We start from the raw sequence: 18,172 nt of genomic DNA on the forward strand, positions 1-18,172 counted from the left end.
TACCTGGCAACAAAACAATGTTTATTTTTGTTTATGCTCAGTGGTACATATCCCCTCACAAATCTGCAATTAAGCGAACTGCAGACAGTAAGTGACAACAGAAGTGGCAAATCATGTTGTATTTATTATTTTGATCTGAGTGTAATCCTCAGTAAGCCCTCTCCACAGCAGCAACCGCCTCTCTGCAGCAAGGGTCCAGTTCTCCATCTCCGCCTTATGGGAGTAGAAATGAACAAAAACAAAACAGCATCAGCGGGTTGCCAGGTTGGAAAAGGTCAAACTTCCAGACTGTAGGTCAAACTCACCAAACTCCAGCTGCTGGATGCGGCAGCTGAACACGAGCTCCCCGCTCACCACGAGCTCCACCGTGTTGCGCTCGCGCGTCTCCTCCAGGAAGCACCGGTGTCCGCGCGCTGCCAGGGCGGCTGCGGACATTTTGAACTTCAGTGTTTGACTCCCGTGTAACGCGGAGACGGCGTGGAGCCGTCCCGCCGGAGCTCAGGACCGAAGAGAAACGTACCTGTGAGGCCCCGCAGGCGGGAGGTCCTGTGTTTTAGCACCCCGCCGGATTCATAAGGTCCGTAGAAAAGTGTCACCCGCGCTTTAGTCGGCATTGTTTGTTGTTACCAGGAAACGGACAACGCGCGGTGTGTGTGTGTGTGTGTGTGTGTGTGTGTGTGTGTGTGTGTGTGTGTGTGTGTGTGTGTGTGTGTGTGTGTGTGTGTGTGTGTGTGTGTGTGTGTGTGTGTGTGTGTGTGTGTGTGTGTGTGTGTGTGTGTGTGTGTGTGTGTGTGTGTGTGTGTGTGATTGCTTTTGGGCACAACCATTCTGTTGTTAACTCCAGACTGGATAGATTGTTGAAATTCAGCGAGTTAGACTTTTTTAGGATGTCATCATGAAGGACACTTTGAAATTACAGAAAAAAGATGACCTTTATAATCACTGAACCAGCCTGACAATCATTATTTTGGCTCTTCTGTATCACAGTGATTCACTGATAGGTGTCAGATCATATAAAAGCAATAAATGCTCCTAGGTGGATATGTGAGTATGGTCATGTAAGGGTAAAAAAAAAAAAAAAAAAAAATTGTCTCATTAGTGATTGAACTGCAAAATGGAAATATGTTTAGTTTATTTTGGTTTGTAATTTTTAATTTTTTTACTTAATAGATACAATTATACAGTCATCGACACAGTGATCACCTCTGCTTCGTAAGTTTCTTTTACTCTCTTTTTAAACTCACATTTACACACAATAACTACATTATATAAAAAATAAATAACGTAATTGATGTTCTGCTCAGGAATTTATAAATCCACAACTGCTCATACTTAGTAGAGTACACTATGAGCAGTGATTTTATATAAGGATACTTTTTAGTAACACCACATAAATTGGAGGAATAGACAACAATTGATGAGGACATTAGACATGGGAATTGCATACAAAACTGAAGTTTCACACTGTACAATAAAACATGACAGCAGCATTTGATTTCACAGTTACATACAGTGAGCCCATCAGCTATGTGTTATAACTCAGATAAATATTGTCCTGTCAGACTGACTGACTGTATCATGGACAAATTCATGGATGGAGAAGTGACAATCTTCTATTTGCATTTTTTTCCTCCTCTTTTTAATATTTGCTCACTGGCTTTGATCCAATTTACTCCTTTCTTTGGCTGATTATTCTAAATTTTGTGCAAAACAACAATAAAAAGTTTATAAATGTGCAACTACATACACTTGCTATTTTGACATTTGTTTCATTTCCTGCTGTACATCATATATTTTTGTGACAACAGCAGAAAATATCTAGACTTCTCTAATCTTCACTAAGAATATGTTAGATGATGGTACATAACACCATAGCATCACATAACATTTTGTGTCACAGTTACACTGTATGCTTTGTTAATTATCTAAGAAGTATATTCTTGCAGTGAAGAAATATACATTTAAAATCACATCACCACTATTTTCACTGACACTGATAGATTTCTATGATTCACTTCCTTTCTTCGTAACTTGCGCCTTTTTCTGTGCAAGTCTGCGTTTGAGCCTCCGCTTTAGTCTGGTCCGGCGTCTTCACCAGAACCTGTGGCAGTGAATTCTTTTTCTCGGTCAAGTCAGACGGCCTCTGGGGTGTTCTGCCTTGCCAGTTTGTTTCAGTTTGTGTATGCATCTCCAGTGTCTGAGCCTTTCTCTGCTCGACTGGATTGGAGGCACAGTTGCATTTATTGCACAGATCCCTCATGTCCAGGAGTCCCTGCACCAGACACTTGACAAATTCTGCTGAACAGGTCTGTGGGCTCTCGCGGAAGCTGGACACGGAGAAGATAATGTGGTCTGACTGAGGATTGTAGCACGCTCCATATCCATTAGGAACCACAGGTCCATAGCAGCAGAACATCTCAACAGTAGTCGGGACCTGAGGGAACAGGAAATACCTAAGTGTACTTAAAGTTTTAATGTCACCCTCAAATAATGCTGCAGTTGGAAATATTAATATTTGTCTCCTGAGATGGGTGCTTGAGTAAATTTTGCAAATAACTGTTAGTTATATGAACTAAACTTATATTTGTCAATTATTTAAATTTGTAATTAAAGGCATCCCATACACAGGGCTTAAAGTACTCCGGCACCGTGCCGGATCTCCAGCGAGTGTCTTTGGACTTCGGATAAAAAACCAATCCTGTTGATGCGGGATATTGTCCGGTTCGAGCAGTCAGTTGAGTTCACCTATCAATACAATGAGAGTAAGGCAGCTTTCCCTCCAACCAAACTAACATCACCAGCCAATCTGCAGGGGTGGACAGTAACAAAGTAAATTTACTTGAGTACTGTACTTAAGTACAGTTTTTGAGTATCTGTACTTGAGTATTATTTTTGGAGGATACTTTTCCTTTCATTTCACTACATTTGAAGGACAAATATTGGACTTTTTACTCCACTACATTTCTATTGATGCTCTCATTACTTGCTACTTTTGCTCTAGTCTAACATGAATGTCCGTTGTTTTTTATTGTAATTGTTTTTGTAACACTCACACCTCTGTGCCTGTTCCAGGTAAGAATGTAGCCACGATGTATAATCCTCATTCTACGTACATTATTTCTCCATAACGATCGGCTCATTCTACATTATACATCGTGGCCGTATTATGACCTGGAACACGCACACCTCTTGTTACACCTCGACAGCTGTTACCTGACTGCAGCTGGAGCCCTCTCCTCCCTGTCTCTTAGATAGGCTAACGGACGTTAGCGTCAGAGCTGGCCAGTTAGCTTACGTACAAGCTAACTGCGCTGTTTCTTACCTTGCTGTACATCCCAGCTTCACTGTCACCACCTTTTTAAAACATATAAGTTAAGAATATTTCTTAATCCTTTGCTTTCTTATTCTCTTTTTCTTTCCTTTCTGGGCACATTTTCCTACCGAACTTCAGACAGCAGAAAACAACCTAGCATAGCAACAGTAACCAAGGGGGGCGGGGCTTACCGAAGGCTCGGTGGCCAAACCACTTGTTGGGGGGGAGGGGTCAAACTTTGATGGATGAGTTTGACAGAGTAAATAAATTCATGAAGCACTGCAACAGGACTTAGCTTTATAGCTAGCTACTCAAGCATAAGCTGAGCTAGCTAAGGTGCAGACCACCAACTCTAACTCACTAATTCTCGCCTCCATTTTTTCCATCATTCTGCATCTATGACAAGAAGTCATAGATGCAGTCATAAAAGGAGGCAGAGGAGGAACTACACATGGAGCACACAGGACAGTCTGTTAATCAAGGTGAACAGCAGAGACAGCAACACGAGGAGACTGTGTTTATTGTGTCCATATAATATGTTTTGTACAGACGAGAGACTGGACTGGACCCCTACAGAGACTAGAGACTAGACCGGAGGTATCCAAATCCAGTCCTGGATGTTTCCTGATTCAAATGAGTGACTCCTGATCAGACTTCAGCAGAGCTTGATGACGAGCTGATCATTTGAATCAGGTGTGTTGGAGTAGGAAACATCCAAAAGGTACAGGACCGTGTCCCTCCAGGACCAGAGCTGAAGATCTCTGGACTGGACCAAACCCGTCCAGTGACTAGAGACTAGACCAGACCAGACTCCCCCAGAGACCGGTTCTTGTGGGGCCTCTTTAACTAAAGGTATTTTTGAGCTATAAAAATGTCTAGCAGAATCGCATCGGTGTATTGTATAATGACAATAAAGTTACTTTCTGTATTTCTTGAGGTATTTTTTTAATTTAATTTTAATTTAATTTTTTTAAGCAAATAGTTTTGTACCTTTACTACCTTTACTTTAGAATCTGCGCTTTTACTCAAGTTGTGAAATTGTGTACTCTGTCCACCTCTGCCAATCAGAAGTAGGGTAGGGTGGGTCGGGAGAACTTGGTTGAGATCCAGCAGCAGGTGATGCTGCATGCAGAATAACAATTAAATAGTTTACTATTGCACCCCACCCCAACCTCCCAGAAAAAAATTCAGACTCAGGATTTTTTTCTGACTTTAAGCCCTGCATACAGTCAAAATATTGAAACGTTATCCAGACCAAACAGAGTGTGGTGTGGTGCTCACTAACAAGGCTGCTTTGGCAATTTAGCTTGGCAGTTCTCACAAGAAAAGGTTGACATTTATGGTCTGAAGTATAGGTCAAGCTGAAAAACTGCTGATTCCCACACTTCCCATAATGCACCTCTTGTTACACCTCGACAGCTGTTACCTGACTGCAGCTGGAGCCCTCTCCTCCCTGTCTCTTAGATAGGCTAACGGACGTTAGCGTCAGAGCTGGCCAGTTAGCTTACGTACAAGCTAACTGCGCTGTTTCTTACCTTGCTGTACATCCCAGCTTCACTGTCACCACCTTTTTAAAACATATAAGTTAAGAATATTTCTTAATCCTTTGCTTTCTTATTCTCTTTTTCTTTCCTTTCTGGGCACATTTTCCTACCGAACTTCAGACAGCAGAAAACAACCTAGCATAGCAACAGTAACCAAGGGGGGCGGGGCTTACCGAAGGCTCGGTGGCCAAACCACTTGTTGGGGGGGAGGGGTCAAACTTTGATGGATGAGTTTGACAGAGTAAATAAATTCATGAAGCACTGCAACAGGACTTAGCTTTATAGCTAGCTACTCAAGCATAAGCTGAGCTAGCTAAGGTGCAGACCACCAACTCTAACTCACTAATTCTCGCCTCCATTTTTTCCATCATTCTGCATCTATGACAAGAAGTCATAGATGCAGTCATAAAAGGAGGCAGAGGAGGAACTACACATGGAGCACACAGGACAGTCTGTTAATCAAGGTGAACAGCAGAGACAGCAACACGAGGAGACTGTGTTTATTGTGTCCATATAATATGTTTTGTACAGACGAGAGACTGGACTGGACCCCTACAGAGACTAGAGACTAGACCGGAGGTATCCAAATCCAGTCCTGGATGTTTCCTGATTCAAATGAGTGACTCCTGATCAGACTTCAGCAGAGCTTGATGACGAGCTGATCATTTGAATCAGGTGTGTTGGAGTAGGAAACATCCAAAAGGTACAGGACCGTGTCCCTCCAGGACCAGAGCTGAAGATCTCTGGACTGGACCAAACCCGTCCAGTGACTAGAGACTAGACCAGACCAGACTCCCCCAGAGACCGGTTCTTGTGGGGCCTCTTTAACTAAAGGTATTTTTGAGCTATAAAAATGTCTAGCAGAATCGCATCGGTGTATTGTATAATGACAATAAAGTTACTTTCTGTATTTCTTGAGGTATTTTTTTAATTTAATTTTAATTTAATTTTTTTAAGCAAATAGTTTTGTACCTTTACTACCTTTACTTTAGAATCTGCGCTTTTACTCAAGTTGTGAAATTGTGTACTCTGTCCACCTCTGCCAATCAGAAGTAGGGTAGGGTGGGTCGGGAGAACTTGGTTGAGATCCAGCAGCAGGTGATGCTGCATGCAGAATAACAATTAAATAGTTTACTATTGCACCCCACCCCAACCTCCCAGAAAAAAATTCAGACTCAGGATTTTTTTCTGACTTTAAGCCCTGCATACAGTCAAAATATTGAAACGTTATCCAGACCAAACAGAGTGTGGTGTGGTGCTCACTAACAAGGCTGCTTTGGCAATTTAGCTTGGCAGTTCTCACAAGAAAAGGTTGACATTTATGGTCTGAAGTATAGGTCAAGCTGAAAAACTGCTGATTCCCACACTTCCCATAATGCAGTTCAATAGTATCCACCTTCCTGGCTTGTCAGTGCCCACTTCTTTCAAGGCTTACTCCTTCATTTTATACAGTAGAGCAGACTTTTCCTCTGTAAACATTTTTACCTCTCAATTCTCAGCACAAGCTGAGAAGACATCTGGGTTATCTTTTCAGAATTCACAAAGATTCCCAGGAGCCACAGATGGAGAAGTGTATTGTGGAGGGGTTTTTACAGGCTGAGAAATGCTCCTTGTGACAAGTAAGCAGAACTTCATGGCTCAAATTGTTGCTGCAGTGATTAAGTACAATTTCAGATGAATGCTTTTCAAAAAAGGTACCTGACTTGTGGAGAGAATGAACTGATTACTGATGAGATAGGCTTCATCTTTAAATATCTCCGGCTTCTCTATCTTCAGTTCATGTGCAACTTCACGAAGTCCTAGTAGGTGATTGTCTATTGCCATCCCTGTAATAGCCTGAAAAAGTAAAGTGCACAAGTATATTAATGAATTTTCTCCCTAAGTTACCATTGAATTTCTGTATATCAGAGGACATGGGAGTTACCATAATAGTATACTTTGTCTGAGCAGTTATGGCACCTTGTAACAGCTCCATCTTTTTTGTATCCTGGGGAAGAAAACAACTGAGAATCAATACAGGGCTATCAAATCTCCTTCACTTACAGTTGGCACACTTCTCATGATGAAGAACATCAACACAGACTGGAGTGAAAGAATGAATCACACTGTTAAAAGTAAATGAGACTGACAGCTTCAATACATTATTTAAAGGGATTTTTTAAAAATCTGCAGCACCAGTTAATTAGGATGGAAAGGGAGGCTGTAGCATCCACGCCAAAATATCTTACACTTGTGGTTAGCATCCCATCAGTCATTGCTATGACGAATGCCAGAGCTTCAGGTGTGGCTGAGCGGATGTTGTCCACTCTGCCTTCCTGGAAACGACGTAGAGAAGCACTCTCATAGGTTGACACAGGTCTGCCATGACATCTAGAGTAAAACGCAAAGAAAAGGCTTTCTAAGTTCTAGGCACAGGTGAATGAATCAGGACTGTAATATTTAGCATCTTTTTTTTTTTTTACCGATAGTAAGCTAACTGAAGAGCAACTTGGACATAGGCATCTGGGCTCATTTTTTGCTTTTTGATGAATTCTTTCCCATAATCATGGAAATGATGGACATTCATATCCAGATCCCCCACCAACCTGCACAGATTAGAATAAATCCTGTTATTGTTTGAAAGCATTTATTGTGTCAATATGTTTGATTGAACAGAAAGCACAGCAAACTCAGACCTTTGAAGTTTGTCGGCAGAGGAAGCGAGTAGCTTGTGAATCTCTGGAGTACATTTCCAGCGCAGCCTGCGCGGTGCAGGCAACTCGCTCACACTTGCTGCTCTGACCAGTTTTGATGGGCTGCCAATCCTGATAACAAAGGAAAATATAATCGAATTTAGCATATGCCAACAAATATCACACATGCACACTTTGATTTTCTACGCTGTCAATTGCATGTCATTTCTTACATGTATTTGAGAAGATACTCTGTGCACTGCACAAGGACGATTCCCTCAAATGCTGAGTGTTCACACACGACTCCACAGCAGCCATCAGCTCCTACAACAAACTGACGCAGTCACGCTATCTTCAGTTGAATTGAACCAAACAAATATATAAGATTCAGTTCATCTGAACATCCGGTTTAATTATTACTCCTTATCCATGTTTCATTTATATTTTACAACCCATGGCGAAGAAATTATTTAGAGAAAGCCTACAACTCTCCATGTAGCGGACGGTAATCATATATTTCTTTCATTTAAACTGAATTCTTTATCAAAACAACTCCATCAAAATTCATGCTAATGACATTTCTCAAGCAAAGGGTTTGTAATCCAGTGGGAACATCCCCTCTCCATCAACTTTTATTTAACTGTTCCATCTTAATTTGGCATGGGTTTGGCTTGGTATGTCAATTGGCACTGTGAGAGATGAAGCTGAAATGTGCCACTAGTTATGCCTGATGTGTTTCACAGCGAGCCGGTTGTATAGCAGCTCCCATTAAGTAATTTTATCTCAAATAAAACAAACTAACTTGACTCGAGATCACTCACCTGCATGGGCTTGTCATACCAGCGGTTGCCCCCATTCTTGGCCACTCCTCCCCCATGCAGCATCAACATGGCACGTGCTGTGTCACTTAGCTCAGCACCACTGGCGCCATCCAGACAAACCAAGCACAAACAACGCTCAATCATATCCAAAGAGTCCCTATTTGTAGACTCTGATTACAAAAGAAAAGCCCATTTGTTAGTATAAACAGCACTAAGGTCCATTTGACTTTTTATTGGAAAGTCTAGAGCCTTTACACAAAATGTACCTCTCATTAGCACACTGCGAGACTCTGCCCACTCCGTCCGTCCATCCGAAGTAAGAAGACCTATAGCAGGGAGCCGCTCTTCTTCACTGTCAGCCATCTTGACGATCTTCTCCAGCTGAGTTAGCAGATCTCTTTCATTCAGTCGGCGGAAGTTAATCACCACATCCAGCACAAAAAACTGGATAGAGGGAAAATGTAAGTATACAGCTATTTGACCTGTGTACTCTGATTAATGTTTACAAAAGTTGGTTTGTGTGATAGTGACATTGTTTTATCTGCAAATTACATTTGGCAAACCTGAAGAATTCTTTCAAATCTGCCTAATTATCTAACATTTCCTTTTTCAAACCTCATCAGACTTGATTGCAGCCATGATGACACTTACACACAATACTTCAAATATCATGAATTGGTGAGTATAGGTTGTTTTATGTTTTTTGTTTTTTTTGTGTGTGTTTTTTTTTTTTTGTAGGGATGATGGCAGAAACTGAGAGTTAATTTATGATAATACAACACCACCAACAAAAGTAGGATTATACTTTGAATAAAAAAAAATAAATACATTTTTCAAGGTCAGACTCATATAAGTTTCTAGCAGCCCTTTTCAATCTTATATGAATGCTTAATAAGTCTAGATAAAATGATTACAATCTTTGTCCTTATATTTCCAAATGATCAATTTAAGAATCACTAACAAAGCTGACTCATCATCTCTCAGTGGTTGTGGTTGCACCTTTAGCTGTTTTAATACTTTAACACCTTTGACTCTTCTCATATAGGTGACAGAACCTCTGTGAGATTCAGAGCTGTAGGTTACAGCATAATGTGTAAAGGGTATAGATAATTAACTGAACGGAGTGTGCTGTGCTGTTAATTGCGCATTGGGAGATAAGTTAGCCTTGTGTCTCCAGAGCCTGTTTACTTTACCATCAAGCACAAGGTAGTGATGACCGAGATGTTCTGCAGTAACAGGGACACAGGGTTACTGCCTACTTCTTGTTGTGAAACCGCCACTGTGAACATTGGTATCTTGTCTTTGTATTTGCTCTGTGTCTGTTTGGGTTGTTTGATCGATTTCATGACTTGTTTTTAATTTTGCCTGACCTGGTTTTTACAAGCCACGATGATGTGCTCTGGTTCTGGCATCACACTGCTCTCCTGTGCCACTAGTGTGTCCATGTCAGGCCCTGGTAGACGGTAAGAAGTGAAGAGGCGATAGTACTGCTTCATACACATAGGGGTTCCAGCCAGCTGGCCCCGGGCATAGTCCACTGGCAGGGCATGTCTACACACACACATAGACACACAAAGCTATTACACCTAGTTTTTCACATATTTATCAAAAATGTATGCTCTCATTCTGTATTAACTTACGCATCAAGAAGAGTTTTGTATTCCAAAATTCCAGAAATTAAATGTGCAACAAACCTAGAAAAGAAAGATATGGTGGTGTTAAATACACAACAGACACACACATTGCTCTTGGTCACGTCCTCCCAAGTACAGTATTAATTCTCTGCACGGTCTAATTCTTGATTTATCTTGCAGCTGGGTCACACTTAGCAGCCTAAATGCGTTATGTAAATCATGTGGTTAAAGAGCCAGTCCCAGATCAATGCTGTGCCAACCAAGCAACAGACTTTTGTTGTCTATTAACCTTGCCACCAGTAGCCCAGCGTTGACTCTTGGTCCTCAGGGTGTTCTGGGTAATGACCCAATCTGTCAGTGTGAGGCAAGGATGCGTTCAGATTTCTGTAATCGATCAAAGCCAGTTGCTGTCTGAGTAATTTATACAGTTTGCTATCATTTATCAAGTGTAGTAAATGATGATTTTTTGTACAGTGCAAACTTTTGGATTTTTATAATATATGGCAACTTCTTTATTGTGTCTGTATCAGAGAAGGGCGGTCAAGGCACAGTGCTGAAAAGATAACTTAAACTACTAGATGACATTATATTTGTCTGTCCAGTCTTACTGTTCTACACTGTGAGGAATTTCTCACAGCTCATTGGTCTTGATTGTTCAGTGACTCGTGCCTTAAAGAGTCGATGGGAGCCCTGAAGTTCTGCTGAGGGAAGACCATCGCAGGACTGGAGTTGACGGGCAGAGCTAGTCTGTTGTTCAGGTACATGTCATTCAGCCAGTAGTCATACACCTACAGCAGAAAACAGAGGGGTTGCATTAATGATCTAGAGGTAAATAGAGGGAGAGAACTACGTCCTGCAGAAAGAGTCAGTTTGACATCCATAGTAAGTCGAGACAGATAATTCTGAAATTGTTTTCTAATGGTATAAAAGGTGTGTTTACATCAGTAACGTTTGTGAACAGTGGTGTAAAACAGAACTGACATGACTGGTGGTCTCACAAAATCCAGTATTTTCATCAATATATCAAACTTTTTATTTGTAAAGTATGCAACAGATTTAATAATATATACATTGTATTTACCCAGTTGGCTTTGTTCTCCCTCTTCTCCATGAGTTTGCTCTGTAGTAGCTCCCCCACTCCTCCAGGGGCTCCAAACTGTTTCACCACGTTCTGGGTCTTATTAAACTGCTCCTCTGTGAGCAGGTGCTTCATGCACCTCAGGTAGGTGTCCAGAGTGTCATTCAGGGTGGGGAGCGGCAGCTTTGGCAGCCCCTGAACAATGTGAGGGATGAAAACACTCAGCAAACTGTCGTCACAACACATCATCTTAAAACACTGACACACACTACACTACACCACTTACTGTCAGCAAAAAAATACATGTCTGAACCAAAAACAACTTCTTGGCAAAATGAGTTGACTCAAATGAAGAAAATCGTTCAATAGCCTCCATCAGTTACTCAGATACAAAAATTCACCCATCAATCCCCCCCGCTTCCTAAAAACTCTCTATATTCTTATTAACAGCCTTTAAAAAAAATCTAATTTAGATTGGAGGTCGCAAAGCATGAAGTTTACCAAAAGCATGTGTCAGTAAAATTGGTTGCTCATCCATAGAAGTCAAAAGTAGGATATTTACATCTCCGACCCCTAAATCTTTGGAGGGCTCTCTGTCCAGGAGTGGCATGTTGGCGGTGGGCACGGACACAGACGGGCTGTCAAGCAGGCTGATTCATGAGGCCAACTCTGTCCACAAATAAAATAATAGGACTTCATCAAGTTCTGGCAAGTGAAAACGCTTTAACATAACGGAGTGTCACTGTGATAAACTCAGAGCTGCCCTTACACGTTTAACATTTGTCTGGATATTTAAGACAAAAAACTGAAAAGAAGAAAAAAAAAATGAATAAAAAAATCTGTTACTGCTTAGCTATAAAAGAAAGCGCACTTCAAGAGATTTTCACATGCAATTGATACTCAGAACTACGCATATGACGTCGACTTGTTAATCATGATAACTATGTCAATTTATCAAAATTAAAGATAATCCATCACATCAAAGTCAAACGTTTTACTCACCAGCCAGAAAAGAAGACAACCCCACTGGTCCTGCGGCTCAGAGGAAAAGTTCACCTCTGTCCATTTTGACTTCAGTCCGCTTCTGGTCGAATTTCTTTTACATTTCACCACTTGGATCCTTAATCATTTTCAGCCTCCAGCTATGGCAAGTGTTCAACTTCCTCCTGGCTCAGAGAGATGCTGAGAAGGTACCTCACCCTCCTGCCAGCCAGGCTCCTCCCAGAAGTCCTGCCATTCGCCGAGAAATGTATTTGGTACTTTCCATCTTCGCCAGTCCTGGTTCAGACTCCGACTGAGCGCCTCGGATGCTCACATGCTGAGCGTATTTTCCTTAAGCTTTCTGAATTTTCATCTGTTTCCGTCGACCAATTTGGGTGCATTCATCCTACTACATCTGACTGATTTATTTGGCGTTGTGTATTCATTATCTGAATGCAAAGAGAAGAAGCACATGCTTTCGGCTGACTGATTTTTGGTTCTTTATAAATACAACATGAACTCCGGGATCAGGATGATTATGTTCTCATCCTAATCCATTTTTAACTGAGAGAAATTTTTACATATATCGTTATATGATCACTTTTGGCTTCTTGCTTTTAAAATTCACAATGTGGGCCTCGATTAATGTAATCTGAGAAGGTTTAATTTATATGTAGTCAAATGTAAAACAAACCAACAAACAAACAAAAAGCAAACGTTTATACCAGTCAGATTTACGTTTTAAAAAGATAACCATATTTACTGGCTATGATCATATCATAATAATCAATGTCTTCGCGAGGAAATTTCTATATTAAGTCCAAAATAAAATGCGGCTGTAAATGATTTCAGTTTATGCCTTAATAAATCAGTTTCATAAACAGTGTAGTTCACATAATATTCATTTAATTATGTACATGAATATACATGTATGTACAGTTGCAGATCATACGTTGAGGCAATGCATTCCAGAAGTACATCATCCAAAATAAACAAGATTTCATTTCCATTTCACTTTTCTTCCTAAAACTGCAGTGTGACACAGGATTGCATATATAGCACAAATCTGGAGGAAGGAATACAGATTACATTAACAGAAGCATATATTGTATATATATATTTTTTTATTTAATTTTTTTTTGTTGTTAAAATACATTAACACGTCGTCCCTGAATATGATATGCGTTTGTCTCTGATAAAATGATAAATGTTGTTAGATGAGTAGACATGTATCTGAACAATTCTTTCACAATACTCTCATTTTAAAGATCAGCAAACTCCAGCGAACGCCTTTCTACTGCAAAAGCTTGAAGCTACTTGACAATATCCGGAGGGACTGTCAACAGAAACTCTGCAAACAATTGATGTGGCTATGCAGTCCTAACTGTGTTATGCAATTAACCAGACAGGATGCACACAGCACTGCGTGGGCACTTTGATAGTTTCACACTCAGTCCAAGGTCTTTTACGCATAGTCTCCGCCTGAGGATTCCTCTGAGTAGGACCGTTGCGCAAAAGTTTCAGCTCCGTTCTCGTCGATCGTCGTGCACAGACCCTTTCTCTTCTTCTCTCTTTCCTCGGTCTTAATGGTATCATACAGTCCTGTCGGGCCGTCCTCCAGGAGCATATTTCGTTCGGAGAAAGAAGGCTTCATCTTTGACACGTTCTTAAGCAGGAGGAGCGCCGGTGCGTAAAGTACATTGGCGAGGCCCATGCCTAGATTGAGCTGCACAAAGCCCAGGTCGTGCACTATCTGCCCGGCCACCACGGGCCCCATGGCATAGGCCATGCAGTAAGAGATGTCTGCGATGGCATACACGCTGCCATACACCGACACGTGTCGCACATCCACCAGGAAGCCCAGCGTCGGCAGGAGCGCCGTGTCCACGAAGGCGATGCCGAAGCAGATTCCGCACAGCGGGATCATGAGCTGTCCGAAGTTTTTACAGGCTGGCACGGTGCAGGAGCTCGCACCGATGAATACCATGCCTATAGCTCCGTAAAACCACTGGAGATGAGGATACTTGGCTGCTAATTTGACAGTGAGATAGACACCTAAGACGTGAGGGAAGAATGCAGGTAACCATGTCATGCCGATCTCCCACTGACTGGCTTGCATGGTCTCCTCCATCCAGTTGGCGATGGTGGGCTCCAGGAAGGCGAGAGGGATGTTACAAACGACCAGAGCACCGGCCACGACGGCTATGTAAGGGTCAATCATAAGTTTATAGATGGGGGTGCCCACTGGCATGTTCTCCCTCTCTCGGTTTGAGAAAGGTTTCAGCACAGCCAGACACAAGAGCGCATCAGTGAGACAGATGCAGGCCAGGATCAGGAAGGGCACCTTCTTCCCCGCGAACTCATAGAGGACCCCTCCAAAGGGGGGCGCCACAAGACTTCCAAAAGAAATGAAGGCCAAGGCTATGCCCAGCGCTTTGCTCCTCTCGGTCTCCTCTGTGTACCTGTCCGCGATCAGAGCGATCCCCGAAGTATCCGCGAAAGCGGAGCCGAGGCCCTGCATGCTGCGCGCCAAGAACAGGGTGGCGTAGTTCTCAGCGAAGGCGAAGATGACCGTGGAGAGGAACATGACGTTGAGCCCGATGAAGAGGGGGATGTCATAGCCGACCCTGTCTATAAACGTGCCGCTTAGCGGGTTGACCAGGAGCTGCAGGATGGCCTTGGAGGCAAAAAGAACACCTATCTGTAGGTCGAAGTTGCCCTTGTCTGCTTTATGGATGGTGCTGTTGGTGGAGTTGGTGTGCAGGACAGCCTCCTCGGCTTTATCCGCTGCTTTCTGTAGCCCTTCAAGGTAATCGGGTATGATTGGCACAATTACCATGAACAGCATGTTGTCTAACAAAAGTGCTGTGCAGACTATGACTAGTATAATCCGTTTCTGTCTCTCTGGGTCTTTGGTGACCAGTTGTTTAGTTCTTTCACCCATCTGGGACAGTTTGGAGGCGGCAGATTGTGCCATATTAGCGCCTTGTCCCCCCGCGGTCTCCTCCGGCTCCATGATTCCTCTTTCTGGCTCAAATCTTCTCTTGTGAAAAAATAAAGTCGGGTTCCCCCACTTGGTCTGTGACTAGAATTGCGCAAGCTTGTCACATTTGTTCTTTTCTTTTCTTTTCTTTTCTTAACTTATTCAGATCAGGGAGCCCTCTCAGTGAGCTAGAAGACTTTCCTCTCCTTTACCTCTTCTGTCTCTTGCGGCGTCCGTCATCGTACGTGCATTCCCACTCTCTTGACTTGGACCCGTTTTATTCCCGTCGTCCACAGCAGCTTCATTGTCTCATATCCCGTCATTCAGGTGACGTGCTGGTCCCGGACAGCACTCACGGACTGGGGAGGGGGGATTCACCTGCAGCTCGCAGGGCAGGCTTCATCGGCGCCCCTCCGGTTCCCGGACGCTCCCAGCTGTCTCCATTCACCTGTAACGCTGCGAGCTAAGTCATCATTTCACACCAACCGGACTGCTTTTTGTCGGCCGTGGAAGGAATACACACTGCAGCTACATGACTCCCATGGGTGTCCCCCTCCCCTATCCGCCGGCTGTGACGCACGGTCCTGCTGCTCTCCAACAGATCGTTTATGCTAATTAAACAAAGCAACAGATTCCCCAGTGCGCACTGCTGTCCATTCGGCTGCTCAGAGGCAGAGCTGGCGACGCCTGCTTCACCTCATCCTGTACTTCACCTTCAAAACTCCACAAGACAGTTAGCAGCTGATTTCAATCTTAAGATTCGTTTTTTTTAATTTTCCTTTAACACATTTAACTTCACGTAGACTCAGTATCATGAGAGAGCCAACAGTTAAAATATTCCCCTGTGGCACGGCAACAACACAACAAACAAACAAACAAGCAAACAAATCAGCATCACCTGTCCGCGGACAGCTCCACGTGGACTAATAACACTAATGAGATGGGAACGTCCTCCACTTTCCCGCCACTCACTTGGTTTCTAATGGCAACACGATCTGCTCCGAGGCGAGTTTAGGTTCAAGATGCGCATCAGCGCACCGCTGAAGAGTAAAAGAAGAGAAATCACTGAAACTGATCCCGCGATGTCACACAGAGCTCTGACATCTGCTTTTCAACCGGGTAGCAGAGCCACATGGTGGGTGGTATATCAGCTGAAAGCCACCACCGTCTACATTTTAATGAGGTATTTACTTTCAGCATCCACTTCCTGATGCTTCTCTTTGAAAATGTGTTCATTTGCACAAAATGTTGCAATTCACTTGCAATTTTGTTTCATTTTTCTTATATTTTGAAGAAGAAGAAATCAACAAGAAACAGCAAGAAAATGAACCAAAACTAAATATAAAGGCATGCTGAATGGCTATTATTAAAGTTAAATCTGGATAATCACTCCTACTTTCATAATTTAACGAAATTTCAAGGAGCCACATTTGCTTCCAGGGTTTTTTTTCCACTTCCAAGCTGAATGAGACAAATGAAGTGGGGGTTGAAGATAGAGGGACGCCGACCTCTACCGTCGAGGCAAAGCACCAGCAGCTCTCACATTAGTTTACTGTATTCTGTGAAAAGCAATCTACAAATGGGAATACATAACTAGATTTATAGTACAAAACAACCTCTTTGGATAGTTTACACATTGGAGTCAGATTCCTCTCTGCGTCATTTCTCAAGATATTGAGAGCAGCTACACATACAATTCAAATAGGGCCTGGAAATAATTTAAATGCACTCACTTTATGGGAAATATATTATCCTTTCCATCACAACTTTAAAATTTTTGCTCTAGTTTGATCGAGTTTTTCTTCATAATAAATTCCACTTGGCTAATGACTCTAAGGGGCTTATTAGGAGGCAGATTGCTGATTTGATCTGAGACATGCAGCAGAGCAGGATTGACATCTAGTGGAGAAACTGAATTGGTGAAGGATCCCATGAAATCTCCAGATTTCCTCTGATTATTTTATTCTATATCAGAAAACTGAATAAGAGCTGCTGGTTCGTCGCATTAATTGAGTACATATACATGGAGTTTATCTGGAGATTTGAGAATGCAGGTTTTCATTTCCACTCACGTTGATTTTTAGGGTTCGGGTTCAGAGATGAGCACTGTTCTGTCGTGACTTTAAATTGGCAGTAGATGAATACTTCATTCTTCATAACTGTTGGTGTCTACTTGTCAGCCCAGTGTGACTTGCCTTCACCCAATGTCAGCTAGGAGTAGCTCCAGCGCACGTATGGCCCTGTAGGGATAAGCGTTATGGATAATCAATGGGTGGATGTTGTTCCCCTGATTTTTCCTGTGTCCTCCTTCATCCAGTAGATGTCCCCATATCCCTGCACAATCCCACTGAATGAAAGCTCTGGGTTCACAATGGACACTTCAAACTTTTTTTGTATACTTGTCTTAGTGTAAGAGTGTCAGTCACGTTGCCACTTCACTGTTCGTTCATTCATTCATCTTCTTCCGCCTATCTGTTTTCGGGTCATGGGAGGTGCTGGAGCCAATCCCAGCTCACATTGGGTGTGGGCGCGGTACACCCTGGACAGGTCACCAGCCCATCGCAGGGCCAACACACAGAGACAGACAGAGACCAACAACCACTCACACTCAGACCTACGCACAATTTACAGTCACTAATTAACCCAAACATGATGTCTTTGGACGGTGGGAGGAAACCGGACTACCTGGAGGAAACCAATGAAGGCACAGAGAACATGCAAACTCCACACAGAAGGGCCCCAGACCTGGGAACTGAACCTGCAACCTGCAACCACTATGCTGTTGTGCTGCCCACTAAGTCAAGTCTTGACCACAAAATAAAGACATGAGCCACTGAAACGTTAAAAAGTAATCAAAATAGTAGAGTAATAGTACACGTAACCCTAAGAAATTTATGTTGTGTTTTAACTTTGATGTATGCTTTTGGAAACAAAACACAAGTCCATGCAAGAAATATTGGGAATCAAACCGGAAAGCAGCTCAAAAATTTTCTGTGTCATTTTTAGACTGATGGTTACGTCACACAGTGAGAGAACAGCTTTGATAATCACATTTATTTCCCTCAGTGAACATACTGTAACTGGGAAGCTTAGGCATGAAGGCTGGAGCTCTGTGTTGGGCTCTGGTTCACCCAAGAGACTCCTGA

At 42.6% G+C, this 18,172-nt stretch overlaps 3 protein-coding genes across 3 annotated transcripts; all 3 read right to left on the reverse strand.

Annotated features, from left to right (window-relative positions):
- Positions 1–105: 105 nt before the first annotated feature.
- c15h10orf53 (chromosome 15 C10orf53 homolog) lies at positions 106–617 on the reverse strand. Its single transcript, XM_029521727.1, has 3 exons — positions 521–617; positions 306–425; positions 106–213 (listed from the first exon to the last, which is right to left on the reverse strand). The coding sequence occupies exons 1-3, from the start codon at positions 612–614 to the stop codon at positions 149–151; spliced, it is 279 nt and encodes a 92-aa protein (XP_029377587.1). The 5' UTR covers positions 615–617; the 3' UTR covers positions 106–148.
- A 1,394-nt stretch (positions 618–2,011) lies between these two features.
- Positions 2,012–11,679, reverse strand: chata (choline O-acetyltransferase a). Its single transcript, XM_029521809.1, has 14 exons — positions 11,625–11,679; positions 11,066–11,257; positions 10,654–10,772; positions 9,991–10,044; positions 9,721–9,901; positions 8,617–8,794; positions 8,351–8,520; positions 7,763–7,863; positions 7,533–7,661; positions 7,320–7,442; positions 7,086–7,227; positions 6,782–6,844; positions 6,556–6,693; positions 2,012–2,434 (listed from the first exon to the last, which is right to left on the reverse strand). Exons 1-14 carry the CDS (start codon positions 11,670–11,672, stop codon positions 2,012–2,014), a joined length of 2,061 nt encoding a protein of 686 aa, XP_029377669.1. The 5' UTR covers positions 11,673–11,679.
- Positions 11,680–13,386: 1,707 nt separating this feature from the next.
- Positions 13,387–15,079, reverse strand: slc18a3a (solute carrier family 18 member 3a). Its single transcript, XM_029521690.1, has one exon. The coding sequence runs from the start codon at positions 15,057–15,059 to the stop codon at positions 13,509–13,511; it is 1,551 nt and encodes a 516-aa protein (XP_029377550.1). The 5' UTR covers positions 15,060–15,079; the 3' UTR covers positions 13,387–13,508.
- Between the last annotated feature and the right edge of the window lie 3,093 nt (positions 15,080–18,172).

This window comes from Echeneis naucrates, chromosome 15 (genome assembly GCF_900963305.1).
Source record: "Echeneis naucrates chromosome 15, fEcheNa1.1, whole genome shotgun sequence".
Classification (NCBI taxonomy): domain Eukaryota; kingdom Metazoa; phylum Chordata; class Actinopteri; order Carangiformes; family Echeneidae; genus Echeneis; species Echeneis naucrates.

Bases quoted from the DNA above. Each gene is read 5' to 3' on its own strand.
- chata (XM_029521809.1), bottom strand. From the start codon at position 11,672: ATGCCACTCCTGGACAGAGAGCCCTCCAAAGATTTAGGGGTCGGAGAT. The intron at 7,864-8,350 runs GTGAGTGATCTC...TGACTGCGTCAG, and splicing joins GGTATGACAAGCCCATGCAG to TTTGTTGTAGGAGCTGATGG. The intron at 7,662-7,762 runs GTAAGAAATGAC...CTTTGTTATCAG, and splicing joins GAGTATCTTCTCAAATACAT to GATTGGCAGCCCATCAAAAC.
- slc18a3a (XM_029521690.1), bottom strand. From the start codon at position 15,059: ATGGAGCCGGAGGAGACCGCGGGGGGACAAGGCGCTAATATGGCACAA.
- c15h10orf53 (XM_029521727.1), bottom strand. From the start codon at position 614: ATGCCGACTAAAGCGCGGGTGACACTTTTCTACGGACCTTATGAATCC. The intron at 426-520 runs GTACGTTTCTCT...AAATGTCCGCAG, and splicing joins CCGCCTGCGGGGCCTCACAG to CCGCCCTGGCAGCGCGCGGA. The intron at 214-305 runs GTGAGTTTGACC...TACTCCCATAAG, and splicing joins CATCCAGCAGCTGGAGTTTG to GCGGAGATGGAGAACTGGAC.